Source organism: Malania oleifera, chromosome 2 (genome assembly GCF_029873635.1).
Source record: "Malania oleifera isolate guangnan ecotype guangnan chromosome 2, ASM2987363v1, whole genome shotgun sequence".
Taxonomy (NCBI): Eukaryota; Viridiplantae; Streptophyta; class Magnoliopsida; order Santalales; family Ximeniaceae; genus Malania; species Malania oleifera.
The window spans coordinates 67933333-67951550 of NC_080418.1; the positions used below are offsets into that span (position 1 = coordinate 67933333).

The 18218-nt window shown below is 35.3% G+C and overlaps 1 protein-coding gene across 2 annotated transcripts in view; it reads right to left on the bottom strand.

The window, feature by feature from the left end:
- The window catches only part of LOC131148614 (uncharacterized), a 42477-nt gene extending 27710 nt beyond the window's left edge, over positions 1-14767 (bottom strand). The window contains exons 1-3 of one of the 2 annotated variants that reach the window (XM_058098449.1): positions 14424-14767; positions 14245-14304; positions 11395-11562 (exon numbers count right to left, since the gene is read on the bottom strand). In XM_058098449.1, coding sequence (XP_057954432.1) covers positions 11395-11562; positions 14245-14304; positions 14424-14627 — 432 coding nt within the window. In that variant the 5' untranslated portion in view covers positions 14628-14767. The remainder of the gene's footprint in view (positions 1-11394; positions 11563-14244; positions 14305-14423) is intronic. The other variant, XM_058098450.1, reaches the window with a different exon arrangement.
- Between the last annotated feature and the right edge of the window lie 3451 nt (positions 14768-18218).

The window sequence follows — 18218 nt, forward strand, 5'->3', positions numbered from 1 at the left end:
AAGTTTAAATCCTGATTTATCGATTTCTCTAGCTTTCTCCCCCACCCACTTAGTTTCTTGAAGGCAAATTATATTAATTCTTCTTCTAATCATTATATCCACAATTTCCATGCTTTTACCCGTAAGTGTCCCTATATTCCAAGTTGCTAATCTAATCCTAGTTTCCTGAACTAACGTCTTTACCTGCCCACGTCCAGAATAAAGCAGGAACCCTCGCATATTTGACACCGTACCCGGGCACCGACATGGCACGTCACTTTGGGGCGACAACCTAGCCCACCCTCGCCCACTTTTCGCTACACCCGGGTGGTTCAAGTGCAACGCGTTGCTCATAGGGGATGCCCCAGCAAATATTCCATAAGGATTCATATCATAGTGATTTGACAAATTTTACATTGGCAGTCAACTACCTAACACAACCCTCCTCCTTAACCCGAGCTTGGGACCGGTTGTGTGTGAAAAAATTAGGACATTAAGTGCATCACAAGCGGAATTAATTTTAAAAAATTATAAGCATAATAAAAAATTAATAATTTATTTTCATGCTTCTTTAGTGTTTAACATAAAATGCAGGCTGAAATTGCTTGACTAATTAAAAGAAAAGTGCAAAGAATGAAATTTCCCCTAGGCCTAGTGATAAATGTTTCTGCTATTGTTCTTGCTGCAAGACTAATGCAGTGCCGCATGCACCAATAAAGCATGGTTACTTTTGTTAGTTGCTATAATATTTATTAGTTGTTGACTTCTGGTCATCTAGGTATGTGTATTTCCTAAGTCCAGGTTTACTTTCAAAGTTCATTAAAAAGGTTTTTTGTTTAGTCTAGAGAAGTCAGAGACCATGGTAATCGAGAATAGTCATTTCCCTAGGCACATTCATGTATAATGTAATAATTATCTTAGCCTAAATAATGAGGTAATACAGAATTTTCCTTTTCTAGGCACAGTCATGTATAATGTCATATTTATCTTAGCCTAAATAATGAGGTAATACAGAATTTTCCTTTTCCATTTTCGTTATCAATTCTACCTGTTCAGTATTTTCCTAAGAACTTGGAACTGTGGGCTGAGGCTTCACCTAGTGGCTCCTTCCATAGTGTTACAGGCTGAACACTTCACACCTTCTGAAGGGCCGTGTGGCACTAGCTTTAGCACTCTTGCTTAACTAGTAAAAGTATGCAGCAGTTTATCACAAGAACAGATTCACAACCATCGAATGCAAAGTAAGCAGAATCAATAAACCATCATCTAAGCAAATGAGAATCCCATAGTAAATTGTAAAGCAACACAATTCATTACTAACACCTCCATAGGCAACATGTGTTTAGTAAGGGAGGCAAGTAGGCTAAACACATTTACAACTGCTAGTGAGTTATACAATGACTGTTGAACACTCACCCTCTCCTAAAGAGCTTTCTACATTATTCTAGCTTTGGCACTAGGAAGCATAACACTGAGTCACTGACCGAGGATTCATACTCCCATTTTACACTTAGGCATTATTGCACTCAATGAATAAAACCTATATCACTATTTACATGACGGTTACCCACCCCACATACACAAGGCGAGCAGTCACAAAAACAAGCACAATGCCCTGAACAAGCTTGGCTCGTAAAACATAGCCTCCACTAGCTGTGTTTCCACACAAGAAGATCTCTCTTTGCCACTATATCCTAGAGTGCATTTCCACCATGCCACTGCATCAAATTGGTATCAGAGCAGGTTTTTCTTTGGATTTTATAGATGGGAACCGCAGCTGAAGAGCCAGGACTTATGCAACTGTGAAGATGTTGCATGAACTACAATAACAAATTAGAACCCTTATAGAGCTTGTTCTTGACTCAAACAATCAAGGAAATGGAAGGAGACGGAATCATGAAGGCATGGAAGTGATGGATCCAGCAATGCAAGTAGTTCTGCACTAGGCATGTTCAGCACAATGAAAGGGTGGGAGAAACGTATAGTACAAAGTCTTTGAAACTCTTAAAGAATATGGTGTCCAGGTCCACATTGCAAAATTTGATGGTGACGTGGAACCTGATGACTCCCTGGACAGAGAGCTGCTTTGAGTACAAAGATATTCCAGAAGATCAGAGAGTCAAGCTTGTGGCTACAAAATTTAAAGGAGCTGCTCCTACATGGTGAAGGTATTACCAAAATGATAATGAACTTATCGAGGCAAAAGGAAGATCAGACAGTGGAATAAGATGAAGAAGAAGCTCCAGGCACAATTCCATCATTGGAGTACGAGCAACTTTGCACCAAAAAGTGCAAAAACATGGGTACCATGGGAGGATAGTGAAAGAGTATGTGCAAGAGTTTCATCAATTGACACTAAGGAGCAGTCTTGCTGAAACAAAATCTCAGAAGGTAAGCTGATACATAAATGGTCTTCGACTGATGACCTTCCAAAGTAAGTGATGCCCATCAGCTTCCTTTAAAGGCTGAAGCTCAATTGGCATAAAAATGTGGAATACATTGAAGAGGTTGGGGCATGATCCATGGGCTAGAGTTTCTTCAAGCAGCACAGCCCCGAAGAAACATAAAGGCAGCACCTACAGTCCAAACAGATATTAGACACAGAAATCAGCCCTCTTAACCCACAGAGCCAGAATGCTATTACGTGCTACAGGTGTTCAGAGTAAGAACGTCGATCAAATGAATGCCCAGAAAGGAAGTCCAGGACAAGTCAATTTTTCAGAAAACCAAGAACTAAAAATTGTTGGTACAGATGAGTGTCGCTACAAGACTGGGCACGAAGATAACTGGGAAAAAAAAGGGATTGAAGGTGATGAGATAGGTGAAATGCTTGTTGTTTGAAGGTCCATGCTTACTCCTCCAGCCACAAATGGGTGAAGATTGGTTACAAAAGAACATTTTTCGAATGCATTGGACATCAAGGGGAAACTTTACAATTTAATAGTTGATAGTGGCAATAATGAGAATCTAATAGCACAAGAAATGGAGGATGAGTTGAACTCGAGATTGAGAAACACCCACAACCCTATCACATCCCTTAGTTCAACAAAGGGAATGATGTGCTTGTGTCTTCAAGACGTTTGACAAGGTCTTCAATTGGCAATTCATTTAAATATACAGTTTGGTGCAGTGGTGCCAAAGGATGCTCACCACATCTTACTTGGTTGGGCATGGCAATATGATCGAAAGTCTGTTCATCATGGTCATACGAACACTTAATCTTTCTGTTTAAGAAAATGGTGCCAAGACCAATGAAAGAATATACTGTGATCAAAAGGGAGGCTGGATGTTCTTGCTCGTTCTAGGGATGAATATCTTGCTCTCCTCTGCTTGATTTGAAGATTTTTTTTAGGGGATGAGTGGTAGGGGGGTGTTAATAGAAAAGCACTTGAAGGTGGCAGAGCTGCCTGTCCAGAAAATTTCAATTTTAAATTCTTGAGAAAATTTGAAGGCGAAAAAAGGCATTGTGGAACACAATTTTATCATGACTAAATACAAATCTTAAGCATATAAAATTCATTAATTGGTCACACTTACCAACTCAAAAATTTAACAATAACAAAACTCATTATAAGTGTATCATAAAATTTCACCCAAGTCCAACAACTGCTTACAACATGAATCTAAAAAGTCAATGGTTGGAGGAAGTTCATCAACATCTTCTTTTTGTGCGCATTTATGAATCTTAAGTGTATAAAATTATCAATTGATCACATTTACCAACTTAAATAGTTAACCATAGAAAAACTCATGACAATTATATCATAAATTGTCACCCCAATCCAACAATTGCACGCAGCTTACAACATGAATCTAACAAGTCAATGGTTGGACGAAGTTCATGAACATCTCAAAAGGGCTTTCGCGATGCTTTCTTCCCGACATCTCCCACCTTCTGAAAGCAAGCATGGTGAGGCTCATCGATCATCTTCATCCTAAATCTTCTGAAAACCTCTTTATCTTGTTGCCCTAGCCTAGAAACCAAACTGAAGCCCCCATATATCCAAAGCAACCAAACCCTACGTCTATTCAACCTACCAGAAATCCCTTTCAACTTCCAACAATCTTCCTTTCCAGACTCATGTGTCTCCATACTTGCCATCCTTGACCATCAGGGCTCTTTCAACTTTCACCAGCGACAGAGTACAACCTATCAACTCTCTCACCAACCACCATTCAACTGTCGGAAGGCTTTCTTCTTATAAAAATCTTCCTGCACCTTCGGACTTCACTGACTCTATCGACTCTCTTCCCATACAGCAACCTTCCTGGACCTTCTGAGACTGCTCAAACCTTTCCTGGGCCTTCAGATACTGTCCGAAGATCACCAGAAATCTGAGCACTTGCAGCAGGGAGTCTGGACCAGTGAGAAACTCCTCCACTACTACCATTATAGGGAAGACTTGAGAATGGGATCATGTTACCAGTATAGGGAAGACTTGTGTCTGTTTGTCCTCACTGACTGATTATTTTCTGATAGTCACCTACTGGATGTGGTTCGATAATTGACTTCTGTTCATCTGCTGATTTATTACTTGCTGTCTGGTCATGTTCTTCCGTCAACTAATCCTACTAATTATGGGGGATGGGGCTGAGACAAGTGGACATTCTACTGTGAACATTGAGAGGAACATTTTTAATGCTAATCGATTGGATAGTACAACACTCAAGACTTTCTGAATTTGTAGGGAGATTCTTCTCATTTATCTTACTGCAAAAGGAGTTTTTATGGATTTTGAGATCCCTGGGGGTGATTTGTTCTGGTCCCCTAGGGGCAGCAACTGGGCATCAGGGGAATGCTCTCTTTAGAAGAGGAGGCAGGATTTGAATCAAGTTGAGGAGGAATGAGAAGGGCAGGTTTATCTATATTGAAAAGCTTTCTCCTGGAGGTCAAAGGGAATCAGAATGAAGAATGGCATAAGTTTATGGAAGCCTTGATGAAGTTGTCTATCAACCTTGAAGGATACTGTAGCATGAGTTGCACTAATTGTGGCTCCACAAACATTGTTCATCGTGAGCAAAAGTTGGACAAGCAGAATGCTTTCAGAGGCTCTTGAGCAACCACTCTTTAAGCGAAGTTGTCATAGATTTTCTAATAAAGGAAAGGAGAACTTCCGAGCGATTTGGGAGCAACTTCTTTCCAAACGTTGGTAATGGGGATCGACGCCTTGGGCCAATCTACAATAGACTGAGAAGAGTTGTTAGCAAATGGGTTGAAAAGGGTAAAAATATTGCAGCATCAGATTCTATCCAAGAGGTAGATTCGAGACCTTTTGGCACTAAAGAGACTGTATGATTCGGGTCCCTTTTCTAGCGACCAGATGGGTAAGCTTGGTAGATTGGAATTAGGGGAAAATTTAGAAAGGGAGCTCGGGCAAAGCTCTCAAGGTAAATTGAAGGGAGAAGACTCAGAGGCACAATGTCTAGACAAGGTGATGGAGGAAAATCCGAGGAATGTTCAGCACATTATCGACCCATTGTAGTAAGTTTTGTTTGAGTTTTTTATTTGCTTTATCTTCGTTTTAGTCATTAGAGCAAGCCCATGCATTAAAAATGACTTTTCTTATTAAACACCATGAAGTTCAAATTTTAATTGTTTTTCCTTCCTTCATTCCCTTAAAATCCATAAAATTCAATTTTTCATTTAGTTTTTCTTGTTTCCTCTCCTAATTATTTTTTAAAGAAAGCATACAAATGAATTTTTTATTGTTAAACATGTAAACGTACACCATAAGCACGAATTTCAATTTTTAAAAACTGTTTTCGTGTCCTTATCTTACTTTTTAGTGTATCTTGAACTCTTAGACTTGGTGTTTTAGTTCTGAGTCGCCTAACAAGTGTTATAGTTTCATAGAAATTCGCTTAACTTGATGCTTGATAGAGGTGGAATGGTTAGATCATGGTCTAGGTTGCTTATATGGCTACTTTTATTTTTATATCAATCTATGTATAATGATAGGATTTAGACCTACAAACCTTTCTTTGAAGGCAAGCGCCATTCCAATTATCAACATGGATGATCCATATTTGTTGAAATTTCAATGTATTTTACTATTTAACTTGCTTTAGATATATGCAAGTCATTAGGAATTGATTTTTCAATTTTTGCAACGAATCTTACGATTTGATTCAATTCTCGATTCTAGATTCATGAAATTGGGATTTCGATTCACAATTCAAATCTCGATTTGACAACTATGATATGGAGGATGACTCAAGCAGCTTTTGTGATTTTTAGAAGGAATTGTTGGTCAATCAATTAAGAGCTGATTTAAATTTGTATGAAGAGGATTCCCTGAGCCTAACCCTAAGACAATGGACTTTGTTGATATTCCTTCTGTAAATTTTTTTTGGGGGGTTGGGGGGGGTTGATGAAAAGGCAGCTATTCCTGTGGTCGGTCTTAATTTGTACAAATCTCCAAAAGGTATCCTTCCCCTTCCTATTCAATTCATTCTTACTTCTAACACTTTATGCCACAAGGAAGGTTCTACTGGGGGTAGCACTTTCGGTATAGGCCTAGGGGTGTGAAAGAGACATTCTAGATGCAAATAAACTCCTTGAGGACCTGGGTCTAAAATTAGTTAGTCCAGTTAAGGACAAGGTGAAATTTCCAATGAGTCCTAGAACTTATGAACGGAAAAAGAAGAAGGTTCAAATACAACTAAAGGATATGGTTTCTTCTATCAATTATGGGGGAGGGAAACAAGTGAAATTATGAAAGTTGTCAATTGGAATGTTAGAGGTCTAAGAGATTTTAGAAAGAGGAGTTAACTGAAGAGGTCCAACTTAGATATTCTTTTGATATTTTTTTGATTTAGGAGACTAAGCTTGAGAATGTTGACTTGCGGGGCCGGGGGGATCAGCGAGTGGTATTTTGGTGTTATGAGACACGCCTTGTTGTTTAAGTAGGATAGTCTAGTAGGTTTTTTCTCTCTTTCTATCTTAGTTGAAGTGAAAGGCCAAGGCCAATTATGGGTATTTTCAGTGTATGCTCCTTCTAGACCAACCCCAAGGAGTTTTTTGAGGATGAGCTCTGTTATGTGTTTGGCTTTTGTGCTCCTGAGTGGATAGTGGGAGGTAATTTTAATGTGGTGAGGTTTTCCAAGAGAAGAAAGCAGGTGATAGGATTACTACTACTTTGCAGAGTTTTGATTCCCTTATTAAGGATTGTGGTTTAAGAGATGTCCCTCTTGATCATGTTAAAAGTTTACATGGTCGGTGGGAGGTGCTAGAGCGATGGCAAACAAACTCGACAAATTCCTATTTTGCACAGAATGGGAAGATGAGTTCCCAAATCTCTCTTAATCTATTTTACCTAGGCCTACTTCTAACTACTTTCCCATCATGTTGGAATCGAGGAAGGTTTCTTGGGGTCCTACTCCTTTCAAGTTTGAAAATATGTGGTTGGATCATGATTCCTTCCAACCCTTAATCAAGCATTCTTGTAATGAGGATGTGGAAAGAAGGTGAGAAGGTTTTAGATTCATGAAAAAATTGAAGAGGTTAAAAGAGAAGTTGAAAGAATGGAATAGGGATGTTTAGGGATTTTAGGTTTAGAAAGGATAGTATTTTGGGAGAGTTGCCTGAGTTAGATAGGAAGGAAGAACATATTTTTGTCTCGAGGGAGGAAGAGATGATAAGAGTATCTTTGAAGAATGAATTGGAGGAGGTGATTTTCAAAGAAATGAGAAGTTGGAGGCAAAAGACACAGTTTAAATGGATAAGAGATGGTGATTGTAATTCTCGATTTTTTTTTCATAGGACAGCTACTAGGGAATTGAGGAAGAATTTGATTGGGGAGTTCGACGTGGTAGGGGGATATTATCTCCAATTCGAGTCAAATTGCTTCTGAAATCACTGATTTTTATCCTAATTTGTATTATGAGGAGGATGATAGCAGACCAAAGGTTGACAGTTTAGATTGGGACACTTTGTCTGTCGATGAGGTAGCTTGGTTGTAGAGAACTCTTTTAGGAAGGGGAAGTGAGAGTCATGGATTTTGCAATGGAGAGGGATAAAGCTCCAGGGCATAACGGTTTTAATATTGCTTACTTCCAAGATTGTCGAGAGGTGGTTAAGGCTGACTTGCTTAAGGCTTTTAATGAATTTTATGGGAATGGGATTTAAGTAAGAGTATGAATTCCACTTTCATAACTTTAGTGTCAAAGAAGAATAAATCCATCAAGATGTCAAACTATAGACCTATTATCCTAGTTTCCAATGTTTATAGGCTGATTGATAAGACTATGAAACTATCTCTAAGGCTCAGAACGCGTTTGTCGAGGGTAGGCAAATTATGGATGCCAGTGAAGTTGCTGAGGATATTCAGATAAGTAAGAAGAAGGAACTCATTTTTTTAGTTGAATTTTGAGAGAGCTTATGATAGAGTGAATTGGAATTTTATGGATAAGATTTTTACAAGAAAGGGGTTTGGTGAGAGATGGTGGCGTTGGATTAGAGGATGTTTGCATAATGTGAAGTACTCGATTTAGTAAACGGCAATTCTAAATCTTGGTTTAAGGCTACGAGAGGGATTAGGCAAGGTGACCCTCATTCCCTGTTTTTGTTTGTTTTAGTGGCTAATATTTTGAGTAGGATGGTGGATAGGGTTGAGGATAGAGATTCAGTAAAAGGGTTGGAGGTGGGGAGAGAGGGGGTCAAAATCTCGCACTTTCAAGTTGCTAAGGATGCTAACTTCTTTTTAGAGAATCATTGACCCTCCTTTTTGAATATTTTAGGTATCCTCCACGTTTTCAAAAAGGTTTTTTGGGCTTAAGGTTAATATAGGGAAGAGTGGTATTGCGGCTATCAATATGCCTGATGAGAGTGTTAGGGAGTGATCTACAAAGGTGGTTTTGTAGTGCTTTGAATTGGCCACTGTCCTAGGGGTTCCTTTGGGGGGTAACACTAGATCTGTAAGTTTTTGGGATCCTGAAGTGGAAAGGGTTTCTAAGAGACTAGATGGGTGGAAAGGTGCTTTTTTTCTCTTAGTGGTAGAATTACGCTCATCCAAGCTTGTCTTTCTAATATCCCTTTATACTTTCTTTCAATTTTTAAGATTCTGGTGGGGGTTGCTAGAAAGATTGAGAAGACAACGAGGGACTTCTTGTGGTCATGGGGTGATGGATTTTTAGGGATCATTTGTTAAGTTGAGGAGTGGTGGGTAGGTCTAAACGAGAGGGTGGTTGGGTATTGGAAACTTGCTGTCTAAAACACAACTCTTCTGGCTAAATGGCTTTGACAGTTTCCACTAGAGAATTCTTCCCTATGGCATATAGTTGTTAAAAGAAAGTATGGATTAGAAGAGAATGGGTGGATACAAATTTGAGATTTAGATGTTCTTTAGAGTGTTTGTGGAGAGCTATCTCTCAGAGTTATCCCCTCTTCATTCCCTCCATTACACTCATGGTGGGAAGGAGTAGTAATATCCATTTTTGGAAAGATCCTTGGTTAGGGAATGTAGATTTTTCCACCTCTTTTCCATGCCTCTTTTGCTTGAGCTCAAGGCAGGATGGTTCTATGTCTTCTTTTGTTGTTGATCCAGTTGGTCCTTTGCCTTCTTGGGATTTCCATTTTCGTAGACTATTGAACAATAAGGAGATCGTAGAGCTATCCTCTTTGATTGTCTTATTGAATAACTGTCATTTTTTCTTTTGGAGGAAGATAGTTTGTCTTGGTTTTTGAATCCTTCAAGGGTTTATTCTTGCAAATCCCTTTTTGAACTTCTAACTAGGTATAACTCATCTTTTCTTCTTTATAGATCCATTTGGAAGGCCAAAGTCACCCTTAAAATCAAGGCTTTTATCTAGTCGGTTGCACTTGATAGAATTAGTACCAATAATTTGCTGCAAGTCAGGAGACCTTTGAAGCCTCTATCTCCAAACATCTGTATTCTTTGTTTTAATTATTCACTGTTCAGAATCTGCATTGCATTTGTTTATGCATTGTGATTATGCTTGGAGGGCATGGAATAAGCTATTTGGTATTTTAGGTGAATTTTGGGTGAGTTTAGAGGCGGTGGACTTTTTGGCAGTTTCTTTTGGAGGTTTTGGCAGGAAAAGGAAAGGGCAACGCTCTGGAAATGTGCTTTCTCTGCAGCATTTTGGGGGTTGTGGATGGAGCATAATGCACATATTTTTCTAGGGAAGAAATCGTCACATTTGCTGGTTTGGGAAAAGATACATTATTTTTCTTCTCTTTAGCATGTGGGGCAGGGGAATTTTAAGGGGGTGAGCTTTTTTTATATTCAGTGCAATTGGTGTTATGTGTTGGATTGTCAATTTGTGCTGGTTTTATTCATCTTTTTTTAGTTTTCCAGTTTCTTCGTTTTTATCTGGATTTTCCAAACTATGGGGGCATTTGTTTTATCTGAATGGCCTTTAAACAAAGGCTACATCAGTTAGACATCAAAGTGTTTGGTGGCAGCTCAGAATTTTCTTAAAATTCCTCTGATAATTCAGATTAAGAAGTCTCTTTTCCTATTGTATCCCTTATAAAAAATGAAAATGACAAAAAACTCAATACCCAAGTAATTAAAAGTAAAATAATAAACTTTATTTTTGTACAATAATAAATTATATTATTTTTATTTATACTTATTAATTAAATATATGACAAGAAAATATTATTTATACTAAATAAAAACTTTAACTTATGTAATTGCTCATTAATTTTATCAAATATTTATACTCTTAAACCTTGAGAACATTAAAATTGAAAAAGAACACATATTCAGATATTTGATACCAAATAATCAAAATAATTCGAATTTTAGATTCAATGACCAATCCAAGTTCAATTCAGAATTGGTTCACAAAATCAAAATTGAATTCAATGTTCAGCACTTAACACTTAATCTTACCAAACACTCCCTTTGTTAAGGAATGTGTTATTATCCTAGTCGTATATTCTTAATCCTTTAATGAAATTCTTCTTTTACTATAAAAAAAATAAAAAATATAAAAAAAAGCATCTTCCTTTTGTGCACGTGCACATGCTTGTGCTTGGAAAGCCCTAAAATTTGGCATCACTTATTTCCTATTGATTGCACGGCATTACTCAAATTTACATATCTTTACCCCCAAAATGATATACAAAGTTTTCTCCACACTTTCACAATCAAATAATTTTTTTTTCAAAAAAATCACAGAAGAGCCACAAGCAACATTAGATTGGCAAGAGGCTAGAGGAGCCAAATCCCAACACTCAAAACTCTTAGAACCATAATTATTCAACAGTGTTACTTTTGTCATCTAATGAAAAGAACATTTGGCCATCTGACAAAATTTGGATACTAGCATACTGCTAAACCAAACTTTGATTTTAAAAAATCCATAGATAACTTGTTTAATAAATAAATTAAAAAAAAACACTTCAGCAAGTATTTGCAGACAAATGACAAAGGGGAAACTCACTGCTGCTTCAGCTGCTGTAGTATCAAAAAAGGATGCCTCAGCTTTAAGATCCTCCATCACAGCCTTCAGTGAATCAACATGGGATTCCAAAACCTTCCCTCGTCTTTTTAGAATCTCAATAGTTTGTCTGGATGTTCTTTCAGCATAGTAACCTTCTCCTAGTAGAACCTGTAATTAAGCCACTAATCAAAAAAAGAGAAAAAAAAAAACCTGCAACTCCCACATTGTTCAAATATAAATGAAGATATATTTTAGAATAATATAGTTCACATTTTAAAAAGTACAAACTAGCTACAGCTTTCAACTTGTCAGTACACTTTTGAGTCAGAAAAATGATAAGAATATAGCTTAGTTGTCAAATCATGATTCAAATCATGAATGAAACCCCCATCATGGGAACAGAGAATCAAATTGAATTGTAAGATTCAGTAAAAATTTCCATAACTGATTTCAAATGACACGCATATACTGATATACATACAACAAACAAAATAGTAAAACAAACTTAAATTTTAACAATAAAAAGTTCATATTTCATGTGTATGATTTCTCTATACAATGAAAAAGTAAAGAGCAAAGAAAATTTTTTATAAAAAAATGAACTTTAGATGGAATCAAGAGAAAATAAAAAAGAATTGAACTTTTGAAATTTATTAACAATAAAAAAAACCATATTTCATGCATATGCTTTCTCTAATTAAAAATAAAAAATAAAAATAAAATAACTCGGAAACTGATAAATATTTGAACAAACTAATGAAAAACCAACCTTTGAATTTTAATGACACATCGAAACATAAGCACCAAATTAGCAGACCAGTGCTCACACACAGCATAAGATTCAAATCGTGAATTGTAAGATTCTAACAACTATGGATGGCAGCATCTGAATTACACATAAGAATTGCCAAAGTGACATGAAAATAGAATTAACTACTAATTTCATCATTAAAAATCATCACCAATCTAGACAACATTTCAGCTGTCACAGAAAAGGCCAAAACAAAATGGCTAAATTATGGCAAAGATATTTTAAATAATGACCACTAACTGCAAATCAATCTGCCCCAAGGAGGAACAGTTTACAATTTGAAAAAATAAAACTGCATATCTACCATAAATTCATCGGATTTGTCAGAAACATGACTCAAATAACCATATTTTCATTTTTGATTTTTGTTAAGGTGACAGTGACAGGATTAGCTACAAATAGAAAAGGCTATAAAGGTTAAACTGCTTGTAATCCAGATCCAGCTGATAGAGATAATAATAACAAATTTTTGCACAATTTAGGGTGGTTTCCCCAAATCTATTCAAGACATTGCATATTATACTCATACATGATACAACAAATGAAAATCTTATTTCCATGGATCTCAAACAGTTGAATATTTTCTGTATGATGTCATTCACATACTACAAGACTTCAAAAATGAGAAAACACCAAAAAATAATAATAATGATAATAATAATAATAATAATAATAATAACATCCTGGCCTTGTTATAAAAGAGTGATACGTAAGGCCCCATTTTTCTTCTTTTGGATTTATTTACTTTTCATGGATATTCAGTGTGAATCCGATATAGAAGCTACTCTGTACTGACATGAATTTTTTATTTAAAAAGTATATCTATCATACCATATACCTGCAACAACAACGACGACAAGTCTTAAGTCCCACTAGGTGGGGTCGGCTACATGAATCCTTTTTCCGCCAACTAACCTCATAGAGAGCATTTTCTTCTACTATCTTACGCTATTAAATCCTTCCCCACCCCACCTCCTCCTTCCAACTTATTTTAAGTCTACCCCTAACCCTTTTCATACCAGAAACAATCAATAACTCACCCCTCTTTACAGTGCTCTACGAGGGTTGTCTTTGAAATGCTCAAACCATCTAAGATACCCCTCCCTAATCATGTCTTCGACTAGTGCCATGCCTAGTATATTGCCTCTATGCATGTTCCTTAATTTATGTTATAATTCTATACCACTCATCCACCTTAACATTTGCATTTCGGCAAATTTCACCTTTCGTACATGTTGTTTCTTAGTTGCCCAACATTCTAATCCATAAAGCATACTGGTCTTATGGCCTTCTTATAGGACTTTACTTTTAATTTTAAGGGTATTCTATGATCACTCAAGACGTTTGATGCACTCTTCCATTTTACCAAACCTATTTTAACTCTATGTATTACATTCTCTTCAATTTCCCTTTCACTTGCATAATAGATCCAAGATATCGAAATCTACTAGTTTTATTAATTTCTTGATTATCAAGTTTAACCTTCTCTCCAACACTCCTCATTACATTACTAAAATAACATTTCATATCTATCTTATTCCTACTTATCCTAAAACCTTTAGACTCTAAAGTGGTACTCCAAAGTTCTAACTTACATTCCACTCCACTCCTACTTTCATCAATCAAAACTATACCATTTGCAAATAACATTCAACAAGGGATCTCATTTTGTATATTCCTAGTGAGTTTATCAACCACTAAAACAAAAAGATACAGCCTCAAAGTAAAACCTTCATGTACACCTATTGTGATTGGAAATTCTCTAGATTCCTCTTCTACAGTCCTAACGCTAGTCATAAATTATTATTTGAAAAAAATAAGTTATTTTTCAACGGGGCATAAAATATTTTTCTCCATTATCAGACTAAATCCAACAAAAAAAAAAAGAAAAAAAAAACTAATTATCTTCCATGTCTATGTAAAAGAAACTAAATTCTAGAACTTTAGAACAATTTTAAGTAAATAATATATGTGTGTGTATATATAATAGTTCTTAAAAAAAAAAAAACAGAATTAAGTGATCAAAACGAAAGACTCACCAAAAATTCATTGGTGTGAACCAATCGGCCAGGGAAAAACGCAGCTTTCCCGAACGGAACCTGGCCAACAGCAATTAAAACATCACCTTATTCATATACGCGCAAAATTATTCATATACAGATGCATGTGAAGCATATCTGGGCATGAATACTGTAAAATGGGGTGCGGATTGGGTTACCATTATGTCATGGTGGAGTTCATCCGGTAGACGCTGGACAAGATTAACAAGGTTGGTGTTGTCGGCAACGAAGTCGCGAAGGCGGCCAAGTTCCCTCTGGCTGTCGGCCACGGCGTCCTGCACACGCTTCGCCGCCTTCTGGGCTTCTTCTGCCGAGAAAATGGAGGACAGTGGTGTTACGGTTCCTTTCACTGGCTTTGCCATAGCCGGCGATGGCTGCGCACAGCAGGGCAGAGACTTCTGAAAGTTGGAAGAAATAGAAGCGGCCGGAGAAAGGGAACCATCAATTTCCAATTACACATTTATGTGACATGTATGATTAAAAAACCTCACCAAAGCATGGCAGTTTGAATTTGTGTCCGCGAAAGTAATTATAACAAATTATGGGCCATTGTGAAAATAATTGTTATTTTAAATTTTTGTAAGTTAATTTTTCAATTATACAACATGAATATAAAAAATAAACAATACTAAAATATTGCATTTGTGAAAATAATTTTATCTTTTTATTTTTATTTTTAAATAATTACAGAAATATTAGCTTATTTTATAAATTTTCTTAATTTCTATAAACAACAACAACAACAACAAAATCAAACTTTAACTCCCACTAAGTGGAGTCGGCTATATAAATCATTTTTTCCCAATTTATGCTATCACGTACCATTTCTTTTGACAAATTCAAGAATATTAAATTCTTACTCACTATCTCCTCCCAAGTTATTTTAAGTCTACCCCTACCCCTTCTACTGCCCCCTCACAGTAACTAACTTACTCTTCCTTACTGGTGCACTATGTAGACTATGTTGCAAGTGTCCTTACTATCTGAGTCGTCCCTCCTTTATCTTATCTTCTATAGGAGCTACACCTAACTTACTGCGAATATATTCATTCCTTAATTTATCTTTCAATGTTATATCACTCATCCATTTAAGCAATTTCATCTTGGCAACTTTTACTTTTTGGATATTATGTTTCTTCGTCGTCCAACATTTCGATCCATATAGTATAATTGGTCTTATAGCTGTCATGTAAAACTTCTCTTTCAATTTTAAAGGTATTCTATGATCACAGAGCACACTTGAAGCACTTCTCTATTTTACCCATCCTGCTTTAACTCTATACATTACATCATCTTCAGTCTCCTTCAACTTGCATAATAGATTCAAGGTATCAAAATCTACAAGTGTTATTTATTTCTTCATCATCAAGTTTAACTTTGTCTCCAATATTCCTCCCATCATTACTAAATTACATTCCATATATTCTATCTATTTCTACTTATCCTAAAGCTTTTAAATTCCAAAGCTTCTTTTCATAATTCTAACTCAACCTCTACTCCGTCCCTAATTTCATCAATTAATACAATATCATTTGCAAACAACATATATCATGGAATCTTTTTTTGAATACTCTTAGTCAATTGGTCCATTACTAAAGCAAAAAGATAAAGACTTAAAGCAGATCCTTGATGTACACCTATGGTGATTGGAAATTTTCTAATTTCTCCATCTATTGTTTTTACTCCATCGTATATGTCCTTAATGACATCAGTATACCTACTACATGCACCATTTTTTTTTTCTAAAACCCATCGTAGAACTTCCCTAGGTATCTTATCATATGCTTTTTCAAGGTCAATAAATATCATATGCAAATCCCTCTTCTTTTCCCTATACTTTTCCATTAATCTTTTTAAAAGATATATAGCTTCTAAGGTAGATCTTTCAAGCATAAAACCAAATTGATTTTCTGAGGCCTTCGTTTCTAACCTTAATTTCTATTTAACTATCATTTCTCATAGTTTCATCGTATGACTCATAAGTTTAATTCCATGATAGTTATTACAATTTTGAATATCTTCTTTATTTTTGTATATACATATTAAAGTGTTTTTCCTTCATTCATTTGTCATCTTCTTAGTTTTTATAATTGTATTAAAAAAAATTAGTTAACCATATAATTCTGTTATCAACTAATCATTTCCAAACTTCAATTGGGATGTTATCTGGTCCCATATCTTTCCTATTTTTCATCTTTTTTAGTACAAACTTAACTTTGTTAACTCTAATTTTGTGAATAAATCTCATATTTTTAACCTTTTCCTCATTTGATAGTTATTACAATTTTGAATATCTTCTTTATTTTTGTATATACGTATTAAAGTGTTTTTCCTTCATTCATTTGGCATCTTCTTAGTTTTTATAATTGTATTAAAAAAAAATTAGTTAACCATATAATTCTGTTATCACCTAATCATTTCCAAACTTCAATTGGGATGTTATCTGATCCCATATCTTTCCTATTTTTCATCTTTTTTAGTGCAAACTTAACTTTGTTAACTCTAATTTTGCGAATAAATCTTATATTTTTAACCTTTTCCTCATTTGACAATTTTAAGTTTAAGCCTTCTATTTGGTTTTTAATAAACAACTTACTAAAGTAACTTCGTCATCTTTCTTTAATGTCTTCGTCCTTAACCAAGACAATATCATCCTCATTTTTTATACATTTTACATTTCCTAAGTCCTTACTCTTCCTTTCTTTAGCTTTAGCAAGTTTAAATATATCTCTTTCCCCTTCTTTTGTATCTAATCTATCATACAAACTATTAAATGATCTGTATTTAGTTTCACTAACAACATTTTTTGCATCCTTTCTTGCCTCCTTATACTTTTCAAAGTTATCCCTATTTCTACATTTTTGCCACATTTTATACCAATTTCTTTTTGTCTTTATGACTTTTTGTACCTCTTTATCCTACCACCAACTTTCTTTACTATTCGAGAATCTTCCCCTTGATTCACCTAAAATCTCATTTACTATCTTTTTAATAAAGTTAGTTAATTTACTCCAAAGAGTGTTTGTATCTATCTCATCCTCTATAGTCCAATCCTCATTTTTTATCATTTTATCTTTAAATTTTATTATATTTTCTCCTTTTAGGTTCTACCACCTAGTTCTCTTAGACTGGTTTATTTTATCTTTTTTCTTCTATTTTTTAATACATATATCTAATACTAAGACTCTATGTTGTGTGGTTAGGCTTTTACCTGGACTAACTTTACAATCCTTGCATGATAAATGATCTACCCTCCTAACTAAAAAAAAAAATCTATTTAACTTCTATTTTATTCACTTTTAAAGGTTATTAAGTGTTTTTCTCTCTTCTTAAAGTAAGTATTCATTATACTAAAATCATATGACATAGCGAAGTCTAAGATCATCTCCCTAGACTCATTTTTGTTTCCATATCCATATCCTCTATGTATCATTTCATAATTTTTATTATCCCTTTTAACGTGTCCATTCAGATCTCCTCCAATAAATATTTTCTCAGTCCCTTGTATGCCTTGTATAATACTATCCATATCTTCCCAAAATTGTCTCTTAAAGTTTTCTACTAAGCCGACTTGAGGAGCATAAGCACTAATGATATTTATTATTTCTTATCTTAATACCATTTTATTTTTATAATTCTATCCCCTACTCTATTTACATAAACAACACTATCTTTTAAGTTTTTGTTTATAATAATTCCTACTTCATTCATATCTTTTTCTTTTCCAGTGTACCAAAGTTGAAGTCCTAATTTATCAATTTTTCTAGCTTTCTCCCCCACCCACTTAGTTTCTTGAAGGCAAATTATATTAATTCTTCTTCTGACCATTGTATCCATAATTTTCATGCTTTTACTCGTAAGTGTCCCTATATTCTAGATTGCTAATCTAATTCTAGTTTCCTGAACTAACGTCTTTACTTGCCCACGTCCAAAATGATGTAGGAACCCTTGCA